Below are 12,555 nucleotides of genomic sequence, written 5' to 3' on the forward strand. Positions count from 1 at the left end.
GGCAAATATTTCCTATTGAGTTTCTGAAGTATTTATCGCGATTCCTTTATACTGCTACAAACAACCGTTATCTAAACGACTTAGTGCGAACGCGCCCGCTGATATAAAAATACAAAAAAAGGTTTCAATGAAATTGTGAATATAAAATTATTTGGCAACTCTACCGCTAATAGACAACCAAGAAGTCACAAGTCATTGCTACTTTTACACTTCCTCCTCCACTCTTAATAACAATAATAAAAACACTCACACGTTACCACACATGCATACATACATCCACACATACATACATACTTATGTATGTGCGTAATAAATAAAAATAAGTAGGTATGAAACGTGTACTTTGGTGTTTTTTTTACATATTCACGCCCTTTTTTCAACTTTCAAGTCATCCGCGTCCGGAGTTCAATTTACATGCGTTCGCCAACGTTAACGTGGAGCTCTACTACAACAACAAACGCAATCGCAACAACAATTTCTTATGCAGCTACAAATAAGCTGCATACACTGATTGTCGCTGTTTACCTTTGCCTCCGCCACTTCTTCGCCGCCGACCACCACTCGTCACCGTCTTACAAAGTAAATTAAGTAAATTTGCGGTTTCAGTCTCAATGACTTCCACACAAAACACACAGGTACACACAGTTCGAGAATTGCCAATCCCTCGGGCAATGGAGTCGAGTGCAAAGCCCATGAGTATTGTAATTGTACTTGTAAAATCAGCCATGACCTGCGAAGCCGACGAAGGCACCGATCTACGCGAGTATTGCACCTAAACGCGAGTAGGAGTACCTAACTGCAGTGGCTTCTGTGTATTGGATATTTACGAGCTGCAGCTTTTTGCTATGCCTTGGAATTGTTCAACTTCTGTGCTCGAGTTCTCTTAAACTGAAAAATCTTATTTTAAATTCATAAGTTCTATATTTGCGGACTAGATATACATTCACACATACATACATATATGTACCTATACGTGTATATATTTACGTACGTAGCCTTATTGAAGCGAAGTTAAGCAGGGTGTAACACAGTAGCCTCCAACTTCACTTATATATTATATATAATAAAAAATTTTTAATATTTGCGCATTTATTGCATGACACCAAAGAGTGAAAAGCAATAAAAACAAAATAGAAAACCAGTAGCAGTCTGGTATAATAAATGGTCATTAAGTAAATTAAATTACACACCTAATTGTGTACTAATGGTTCTAGAGAAGTGTGTGTAAAGGACTTAGGACTTAGTAAGGAGGCTTAAGCCCCATTGAGGCTTATGTAAATGCTTAATAAAGATTCGAATGCTACTTATTCACTTACAATTCACTATTCGCTTCTATCACCCAAGTAACGAATGTGTGATTTTTTTTAATATTGTTTTAAAATACTTGATTTTTTATGAACACGTGGTGGTTAAAGTTTGAAGCTAAAGCTAATCACATACGATGTAGAGAAGAATTAGGTGACGCCTATCGTGGTACCGTTTTTTTTCTTTGTTTTTTGTCGGGACAGACTAGCAAGTAGAGCACTCAGGCACAATTAAATTCATTGTACTGCACTCGGATTTCCTTTTAATTTTCTTTAAATCTACTCGACCTCCGAAGAAATCTGAGTAGATCTTGTGGTGCCAAGGAGCCAAGGTGGTTGCTTCTTAACACAGCAATCCAAAGAAAAGAAAATCATAGGTAATGCTTCTACGTCGTCGCCTTTGCCGATTATTCATGCTGTGAAGGTTATGCTACGTGTTTGATGGGACCAAGTTGGTGTTATTTATTGTGAGCTGTTAAAACCAAGCGAAACCATCACTGGAGATCGGTATCGACTTCGATTGATGCGATTGAGCCAAGCACTGTGCGAGAAGCGGCCGCAATACGCGGAGAGGCACGAAAAAGTGATTCTACAGCATGACAACGCTCGGCCTCACGTTGCCAAACCCATTAAAACCTACATACTTGGAAACACCGAAATGGGAAATCCTACCCCACCCGCCATATTCTCCAGATATTGCGCCCTCCGCTTATCCCCTGTTCCGATCGATGGCACATGGTCCAGCTGACCAGCAGTTCCATTCATATGAAGACATCAAAAAATGGCCAGTTTCATCAAAATATGAACAGTTTTACCGGGACGGTATACGAGATCTACCAGAAAGATGAGAAAAAGTAGTAGCCAGCGATGGACAATACTTTCAATGATTCACTTGTAACCATTTTTCCAGAATAAAGTTGTATTTTCATCAAAAAAACAGCGACAACTTAGTTACGCACCTAAATTTAAACTGTTTTCAATCTCTATCAGTCTTGTATCTAAGAAAAACATAAATTTTTTAAAATAAATAAAAAAATCGTATTTTGTTACATTTTTTTATCTTTCAATAGAATTTTGAAATTCAAAATATTTGTATACAAACATACATATACATGTACATTTGGTCATATAAGTTACCCTATAAGTTCCCTAAAACTGTAATAATAGTACTAAAAAACCATGTGAAGAAACAAAAAAAAAACAATCTGAACTACATACATAGTTAGAAGTATCTTTGAAAATAACAAATAAAACTACTGAAAAATATGTATCTTACCTTTTTTCTTATATTCCACTTATATTCAGCTGACTCCCTACCATAACTGTAAATAAGAAGACAAAAGAAAAAATATATTAGTTCTTGTTAGACTATTTATGTATTTACAAATAAACTTAGACACAGTGGTACTAAAAATAACACCCAAATCTTATCAAATCTATTAGCAGTTTCTTACACAATCAAACCGAATTCACACCCAATCGTTCAAATCCCATCACCGCCACTCAAATCCACATTAGAACACCCGCCAGTGCCTAGACAAGATTGTAAATGCGTATGTACATATTTACTCATAACTGTACGACCAAAATCAGGTACACGATGACCGACCGGTCTTCCTTGAAATTACGTGTGTAACAATTAGCTTTCTTTCCGGTATGTCACACACAAGTCGGCATGACCCAGAAGCAACAAAACGCTGGGCACTTACGCTGCTAATATGTACATACATACGCATACACACATCCATACATACAAACATACATATATAGTATATGCATATGTAGGTGCAATCAGAAACGTGAAGTTGTTCTGGGTTTGTTTCCATTCACAGAAAATGTTGGTTACCAATTGTTTACTTTTGTACGAAAACTTTTGGAAATGAAAACTAGCGGCAATTTAGTGTTGTAAGAGTTTCTAGGAAATACACTCGAACGGCTAAGTTAATGAAAAGAACAAGCGTTACTGGTGTGGCCCAAAGTGGCGTGTTAAAATTTGACTGGGCATGCAACTCTTTATTAACTTCACTGTAGGAAAAATCTGAGCGAATGAAACGAATTCCTTATGTATTACTGAGACCACTTTGAAGTACTTCGCTGAGAAGCGAAAAATCGCCATTTTCACGCATTGCGACTGTATCCTATTGAGGTGACTAAGGCTTCTGATGAAGTAGTGAAGCAATTGGAATAGGACTGTAGAGAAAATGTGACAAAAGGTGGCGCAAAATTAATTAACAAATTTTTGAATCACTTCTTTACTTCATTTTTTTTTTATCCCGATTTATTACATCTGTCACATTTCGACACTTAGTATTATAATTTTTATAACAATCATGGAAATATAAGCGTAACATTAAATCATTATTTAAAGTACATTTTTTTTTTACGGCAAAAAAATTTTGAGGAACAGAAGACCCGCTTATGTTGAGCTCTACGCTGCCATTTTTCAAAAATTATAACTTTTCCTATAGAATTATTCATTTTACGCCACCTTATATAATTGGCGCTAACACTTTTTAATTTGGTTGCTTGGCCACACTGTTCCTTCTATTTATGGTGAACGCCTTGTTGTTTTCCCACAATTGGAAGGACATACAGTTTCAAGCCGACTCCGAACGTCAGATGGTTTTTCAGTAGGAACTTTTTCATAACAGACATACACTGAGAGATTTGCCATTGCCAGCCTGAGGAGCGACGTTAGTAGACAAATTTTTCTTTCATTTGGTGTTTCAGATTAAATGTAGTTTTGTTCTCTTACTAGGTTGTTCAATAAGTTTTGCTGTTCGATAAAAAAAAACTCAATTTTATGGTTTGAAATACAGTTTCTTATTCAGTAAAGTCTCCCTGAACATCAATACACTTGTTCCAACGAGATTTTAGTTTATGAATATCATACCTAAAGCGAGAATCTGAAAGGGCTGTAAAATACGCCCCACAGCTGTTATGACCTCAACATTTGATGAAAAACCCCTTTCCCCGCATGCATTTTTTAGGTCTGGAAACAGATGGAAGTTCCTAGGGGCCAAAAACTGGTGAATACCATGGATGCTCCAACAATTCGAACTTTAATTCATGGATTTGAGCCATTATCGATATGCTCGTGTGACACAGTGCAAATAATTTTTTTCCTTTTCAAACAGGGTATTTTTTTACAAATTCTTTCCTTCAGCTGGTCTAGAAGGTTACAATAATATTCATAATTTCTATTGTTTTACCAGTTTGCAAGCAGTCCACCGCAACAAAATTCTTGGCGCACCGCAGAAAACCCTTCTTGGCCGATTTCTGGACACGAACTCGCTTCGGCGCCGAAAATCCAGTTTCACACCACTCTTTCACCTCTTGTTTTGATTTACGATCCTGCTGATAGACCCAAGTCTTATCCATAGTAATGAATCAACGCACAAAATCCATGACTGACTAGCACTGATTCGAGACTACCGTGAAGGTTGCCATTTGAGCAATGTAAAGGGTAGTTAAATTTCAAGGGTCGATGTTAAATGTGAACCATGTGACGTGTAGAAGCTGTTTTCTGCATTTCATTTGACATTTTTCAATTTCAGACTACCTGAATTTGAACCATGGAAAGATACATAATCGAGCAACGCGTTAAATCTATTCAGGCTAATTATGAAAACGGGCGTTCAAATCAAAATGCATATCGCGCTCTTCATCTTCAGTGAGGGTCATTTTCACCCAGTGGATTCGTCAATAAGCAGAATTGCCGCATTTGGGCGAATGATAATCCAAGACTGATTGCCGAAAAACCAAAGCACCCACAAAGAGTGACTGTTTGGTGCGGTGAATGGGTCGGCGGCATCATTGGGCCGTATATTTTCCAAAATGAGGCCGATCAGGCAGTTACTGTAAATAGTGTTCGCTTTCGTGAGATGATAACGAACTTTTTATGACCCGAATTGGAAGATATGGATGTGGACGATATGTGGTTTCAACAGGACGGTGCCCCTTGTCACACAGCTAACGAAACAATGGCCCTTTTTCGCGAAAAATTTTATGGCCAAATAATCTCACGTCGCGGCGATGTCAATTGGCCGCCAAGATCATGTGATTTGCTACCGTGAGACTTCTTTCTTTGTGGATATTTGAAAGAAAAGATGTTCGTCGATAAGCCAGCAACAATTCAAGAGCTAAAGGATGAGATAATTCGGCACATTAAGGGCATAGAACCTCAATTATGCCTCAGCGTCTTTGAAAATTTAGACCATCGGATGGAGGTGTGCCGCTGAGGCCGCGGCGGCCAGTTGGCCGATATTTGATTCCATACATAATTGAGCCATACAAATATTATCATAATGAAGAGATGTGACAATAATTTCCTAAAAAAATTGTATCTCATTCAAAATCAACACCGGCCCTTGAAATTTAACCGCCCTTTAGTACTAGTTCTGCACTATTGGAAAACGAATTGGTGGAAAATTCGCACCTACTAGGTCAACTCAAAATTCACCGATTGCCTACAAGAAAATGACTCAATTTAGTCATGACCTTTAATCGTCAAGAAGCGCCCGGTATTAGGTACTAGCGGATTTTCCTGCAAGGTATCTGTTAATTTTGCCTTTCCGAACTTTTTTCTTTTGTTCACGACTACGCTTTACGCTTTTACTATTTTGTCAATTGAATTATAAAAGGAATTGAATTATAACAGATTGCCAAGAACAACATATGCAGATCCCATGCTACCGCTGAAAAAATCTATACACCGAATCAAAGAATCTCTCACGTCAACACCCATCTTTGATAAAATAGAAACCACCACAAAAAACACGAAATCAGGATAATCGAGCGGGCTGGAGATATATTAAAACTGGACCCGAAAGCATCAGCACAAATCCTATTCCCCCGATTTCAATCTATATGGGAGTCGGAAGCACTGCCAGACGACTGGATGTAGGGGATACTCATGAAAGTCCCAAAAAAGAAGCCCCCACCTAGTACGGCAAACGAGGGGTATCACACTGTTCTGTGTAGCAGAGCAAAGTCTTCTGTAAAGTAATTATTAACCGCATAGGCAACAAAATCGACCACACACTACTCAAGCAATAGGCTGGTTTTAGGCCAAGGAAATCATGTGGAGACCAAATATCCGTTACTCGAATTATTGCAGAGCAAGTTAACGAATTGCCAACGCCATTGACGATGTACTGAACAACGTTTTCGATACCAGCTATGGCAGGGAACCTCCAGTATGGAACATCCAGACGACCTTAACTACGCTGATTACATCGCTTTCTTATCACAGCATGGCGGTCACATGCAAAGCAAACTTAATGGTTTAAGCTTCCAAGTTAAAAATGTAGTAATGTGAATCAAGCTAGGGAAAACTAAGTCCAAGGAAATCAACACCTTGCTCCGAAACAGGTTCACAATTTATGGATAACCAATTGGAAACGTCAATAGGTTCAGCTATCTAGGAAGACAAATCACATTGGATGGTGAAACAAAAGACGGTACTGATTCCAGAACCAGAAAAGCCAAGCCAGCCTTTGCAAGCCTCAAAAAGATCTGGTTTTCCAAACCGCTGACAAACGGCGCACGAAGCTACGAATTTTTAATTCGAATGTTAAATAGGTGCTACTGTATGGACAACAACTAGATTTCAAACGAACAACTCCTTGAGCGAAACAGACAAACACCAGCGAAAATGAAAATGGATTGGTCATGCACTGCGCAAGCCAGCGACTGACATATGTAAGTAGAATGGCGCTAGACTGGAACCCACAAGGATCGCGCAGCAGGCGACGCTTTAAATAATCTTGGCGGCGCAGCGTTAATGAGACATTTTTAGAAATTTACGAATCTCTCTCATAGACTCAAATTAAGACGAAGGCGAGAAGTCGACAACTTGGCAAACATTTGTTTCGGCACCATGCGCTCACAGCCGGCGCGATAACAACTGATAATAATAATACAAGGTGGCGCCAAATTCTGTTTCCGAATAACTTTTTTACTAAATAAAAAAAATGTATTTGGGTGAAGATTTACGCGCTCCATTGCTTGTCTTTTTGAATACTGCAACTGTTATTTGCATGGAACAAATTATGTGACGTCACATTAGTACAAATAAAGTTTATTGAGCCGGCGAAACACATGCCGCTCAACGTGCTAAACATCAATATCAGTACAAAACTCCAAAAAATAATAGATTTGTGTTGTTGTAATATTTAATATCTAACATCTAATTTTCTTTGATATTAAAAAAAAATTGAAAAAAAAAAATTAAAAACAAAAAATAAAAATAAATTTCCCGTAGCCTTCTGAAGACCATAAATGCAGATAACTATTTTTTTTAGTCTCTAAGGCTTCCAGAAAATAATAGGATAAAATATTGTCTCTGACATTAAAAAAAAAATTTTTTAAAAATTACAATAAATTTACCGTTGCCTTCTGAAGACTATAAATACACTTAATTTTTGTTGGTATCTGGATTTTTTTTAGTGATTGCTGCATAAAATAATATAATAAAACATGCCACGTCACCTTAGTAAAAATAAACTTTACTCATACCATTCATATGGCACTCAACGTGTTAAATATCAGTATAACTGAATATCGTGCAGTTACTTTTGTTTTTGCAATGTTTACATTTTTTTACTTATTATTTTTAAAAATTTGATTTATATTCTAACAAAAACGTCATAAATCAAATTCCTAATTTTTTTTCAAAAACATGCAAAACACGACAAAATTAAAAAAAAAAAATTGTTTTCTCCATATTTACCATACTAACTTTTCTCTTCTTTTTATCTGTTCTTTTTCTTTGCGTGAAGTGGAAATACGCAGGGCTGTTAGCTGTAAACCTCCTAAGTCGTAAATTTCGACGCCATAGTAAGAGACCCCAATTACACTCATGGAACTAACGGCCCCAAGAAATGTCGGTTTTTGTAATTTAGGTTTGCTTACTTGCACTTTTTTCTATAAATGTATAGACCATGCGCCTCATACCAAAAAGTTTTGAAAAATGTATTGAAAATTAAATTTTTTTGTATTTTTTCTTAGATTTGTATTTTCTTATTTTTTTTTAAGTTTTTATTTTTTGTTTGTAATTTTTTGAAACGTTTTTAGCTTTTTAAATTTTTTTGAAATTTTCAACATTTTTTCAAGGTTTTTAAAAAGTTTGTATGTTCTTGAAAAGTTTTTTAAAAATGTATTGAAAATTTATTTTTTTATATTTTTTGAAGCTTGCATTTTTAACATATGAGGGCTTTAGAACTCGGTAAAACTCACAAAAATGTAGAGTTTTCAAAAATTTGTTGATGTAAAAGTTTTTTTATTTCTAAGTACCCATCCAAAAACTGTTTCTTAACACTAAACCTACCATGGACGGGTCAAATGACCCATTTTAAACTTTTTGTCAGAAGTTCTTTGAAATAACATTATTAAATCGTCGTTTGCCTTCACGACTTTTATTAAAAAATACATCGAATGTATTTTTCAAGATTTACTCTTCTCTTGCTAATTGTTTTACCGAGAAATATATGTGATCTTAATAATATATATAATATTTTAAAGACGGGTCATTTGACCCACATTGGTAGGAATAGGAATACATCAAATACCGGTAGGTTTAGTGTTAAATACAAAAGTGAGTCAAATAAAGAAGGAAAAAACAGCAGAATCTATAAGCAAATACCAAAATTAAAGCTTTATTTTTGTTGTCTTCTTTTTCGCAAAGCTTAGAAATTCCAACCAAGTCACGTTTCCATTGTTTTGTTATTTTTCTTGCTCTTCAAACGACCACAGTTTATTTTTTGTTCAATTTTACTTTTGTTCATTTTTGTTCAATTAACATTTTTTGGTATCATTTTTGTTGAATTTTCGCGTTTTTGTTTATTTTATGTTGAATCTTTTTAATTCTCACTATTAATTTTACTGCTGCTGAATATGAGTTTTTATTAACATAATTTTCTAATGAATCACATAAAAATATGAATTCATTGTGACTACCTGTTTTGTCTGTATTTTTTTGTTTTGCCTTCGTGTTGATTTGCGCAGGGCATTGTTTAATTTTTTCCTCTCTTCTTACAAAATAGTTTACAATTTCTCCGCATTTGTTTGCGATTCTTCTGCGCGTTCTGACTTACTTGTTGACTCACACACGTGTCATTCACTTTGTCATAAACTTTATGCTATTCAAATATTTCTTGCAAACTCGTTTCTCATTCGCATACCAAAGCATGCTCATACATACATACATACATATATACAGGAGCATGAATGCGTTGTGCCAATATTTCTTTACCACGACAAATTACCGAGTTTCAACTATTTTTTAATTTTTGAAGTGAAAACTTCTTTAGAATCGTTGGGAGTGATTTGAGAAAAAGTGAAACGAAAAAAGCGACACTCTTGGCTACGAATATTGCATATACACGTAGCGACGAACTAAATAACTTTTAGGCCAGCGCCGATAGCATGGCGCGCTAGCCGAGCGGCTAGCAATGTGAGCTTCCGATCCAAAATCCTTGGTTCGAATCACAAGAAAAAAATTTTTTTTATACAGTTATTTTATTTTATTTTATGATATGTTTATGAGGAGCTTTTTTTCATAGCAGAAATACACTCGGTGTTTTTCCATTGCCTGCTGAGGGGTGAGCGCTATTAGAAAAATAGTTTTCCTTAATTTTGGTGTTTTCACCGAGATTCGAACTGACGTTCTCTCTGTGAATTCTGAATAGTAGTCACGCACCAACCCATTCGGCTACGGCGTTTGTTTAATTTTACTGATGCAAAAATGAGGAAAAATATATGAATAAAGTTTGCTTACTGTTTACACATTTTCCAAAGGTGACGGAGAACCAAAAAAGAAAGTCGATTTTCAAACAAATACGAGTGCATATGTGTAATTGTGTTAGAGTTTCGGTCACGCCCCAGCAAAACCTGCGTGCATATGTGTTTGTAACATTCAAAAAAATGTAATTGTGTTAGAGTTTCGGTCACGCAGGTTTTGCTGGGGACGCTCATAATAGCAACCGCGTGTGTATTTTTATATTCGTAAATATTTTCATTTTTAAATATTTACCGCAATTATGCCGAAAAATAATGCAGAAAAGTGTCGTGAATATCGACAGAAAAAAAAATCAATAAATAGCATCACGGAATTCATTCACGAAAATTTAATAAAGTATACACCAGAAGTATCGCGGATACTTAGAAAAGATTACAATAAAGTTCAATGATTTTAAGTGGCGATTTTAACGTAAATTTTGCATTGGACACAGCGGTTCCTTTAATTGACGTTCTCAATACAACATTCAATTTAAAAATGTGTAACAATCGCACTGAATCGACAACACGATCAAAAACAACCATTGACGCGGTATTTCAAAGACATGTTGACAACATCGAAACCAAAGCATTTGTATCATATTTTAGCTATCATAAGCCACTCGTATCATTTGTTGAAATTGAAAGCATTGAGGATGAATAATAATAAAATGAAGAAAATAAAATATGAACTTTATAGCAATATTATAATGAACCTATAATTATCTTGCTCCTAATGCTGCTTTCGTCTTATTCTCTCTCAGTTTGTTTTACGGAAGGTTTCACTTCTATCGCGTCTAACCGTTAGACTGGTGTTTTTTTTATTTTTATTTTGTACTTTATTCTTTTTGTCATATTTTTATAAGAGCATAGTGCAATCTACAACAAAAGATCACGTAACTCAAAGCTTCAAACTTAGTACAAAATTCACAAAAATTCAACAAATTTCAAAAAGCATGAAAAATGCCTACAGCAAAATTTCGAAAACTCTGGCTACGCAGTTTTATAGAACATTCAATTTTAGTATAACAAAGTACAAATTTTTAATAGCTCAAAATTCTCGTTGATTTTTGACAATTTTTCCCCCCACAGGTGTTGAGTATTCTCTTCTATCTGCTTTGTATGGAAGAAAATTCTCATGATCGCATGCCGAAAAAAATCATCAAAAATCAACGGTTTTTTTAGTAGCTTTAAACTTGAACTTCGTTATACTAAAATTGAATGGGCTATAAAATTGCACACTCAGAATTTTCGAAATTTTGTTGCATTTTTTTTTAATTTAATGGTTTATAGCCCTTACAAAACCAGAAGATTTCTAAAGTTTCTGATTTAAAAGTTGAAAATGTTAATACATTTTTTAAAATTTGTGTGAATTTTGTACAGAGTAAAAACTTACGCTACTATTATTTTGAACACAGCTGTACATATATAAAGTGCATGAGTGTTTTTTTGTTTCAAACATTCAAGCAAGGGTATTGGTAAATCAGCTGAGTTGTTTTTTTCTTTCACCGTGTCCACGTGGCTGTCAGCTCAGAATGCTTTGACAATCAAAGGTACAGAACAGTGTTGTTGTGCTAGTGCCATTACCTTTAATAAATGCGTCTTGCATTCAAGGTTCGAAAAAATTTGTACTCGCTTACTGGATAGCAAAAATCTCGAATGCCTTAAGCGGCGCTACCTTGACCCAATTCCGTTCACGATATTGTAGAAGGTTAAACTCCTAGCTTTACCGAATTGACCCTGACATAATAGGTCTATTTATAAGTTCGTGCGGTTTTACAACAGATGGCGTAACTTGATTATTATTCCATCGATCCACATTTCCAAACATTCATTGGAGAGCTACTGTCGTAAGGCACAAACGTCAGTATAAGTTTTTTATTTGAAGCGTAAACAACAATATTTTTACCACACTTGAAAATGTCGAATTTCGTGCCAAATAATGTGTTTTTGCGGGGAATTCTTCTTCATTATTTTAATATGAAGAAAAAAGCAGCCGAAAGTCATCGTATCTTGGTGGAAGTTTATGGTGAGCATGCTCTATCTGAGCGAACGTGCCAGAAGTGGTTTGCACGCTTTAAAAGTGGTGATTTTGGCTTGGAAGACGAAGAACGCGAGGGTGCGCCGCCAAAGTTCATGGATACCGAATTGGAGGAATTGCTCGATCAAGATCCGGCTCAAACGCAAGAAGAGGTTGCAAAAACTTTGGGAGTTGATCAATCAACCATTTCCAAACGTTTAAAAGCCATGGGAATGATCCGAAAGGTAGGCCATTGGGTGCCGTATGAATTGAAGCCAAGAGACGTTGAACGCCGTTTTATGGCATGCGAACAACTGCTTCAACGGCACAAAAGAAAGGGTTTTTTGCATCGAATTGTGACTGGCGATGAAAAGTGGGTCCATTACGACAATCCAAAACGTCGGGCAACGTATGGATACCCTGGCCATGCTTCAACATCGACGTCGGCGCAGA

The 12,555-nt window shown here is 35.9% G+C and overlaps 1 protein-coding gene across 1 annotated transcript; it reads left to right on the plus strand.

Annotated features, from left to right (window-relative positions):
- The first annotated feature begins 375 nt into the window (after positions 1 to 375).
- LOC128864961 (uncharacterized) lies at positions 376 to 1,449 on the plus strand. The gene is made up of 2 exons (XM_054104780.1): positions 376 to 579; positions 636 to 1,449. The coding sequence occupies exons 1-2, from the start codon at positions 415 to 417 to the stop codon at positions 774 to 776; spliced, it is 306 nt and encodes a 101-aa protein (XP_053960755.1). The 5' UTR covers positions 376 to 414; the 3' UTR covers positions 777 to 1,449.
- Positions 1,450 to 12,555: the final 11,106 nt, after the last annotated feature.

The sequence above is a fragment of the Anastrepha ludens genome, chromosome 2 (genome assembly GCF_028408465.1).
Source record: "Anastrepha ludens isolate Willacy chromosome 2, idAnaLude1.1, whole genome shotgun sequence".
In the NCBI taxonomy this organism is placed as follows: Eukaryota; Metazoa; Arthropoda; class Insecta; order Diptera; family Tephritidae; genus Anastrepha; species Anastrepha ludens.

Coding starts and splice junctions, on each gene's coding strand:
- LOC128864961 (XM_054104780.1), top strand. CDS start 415: ATGCGTTCGCCAACGTTAACGTGGAGCTCTACTACAACAACAAACGCA. Junction 580..635: donor ACTCGTCACCGTCTTACAAA/GTAAATTAAGTA, acceptor CAAAACACACAG/GTACACACAGTTCGAGAATT.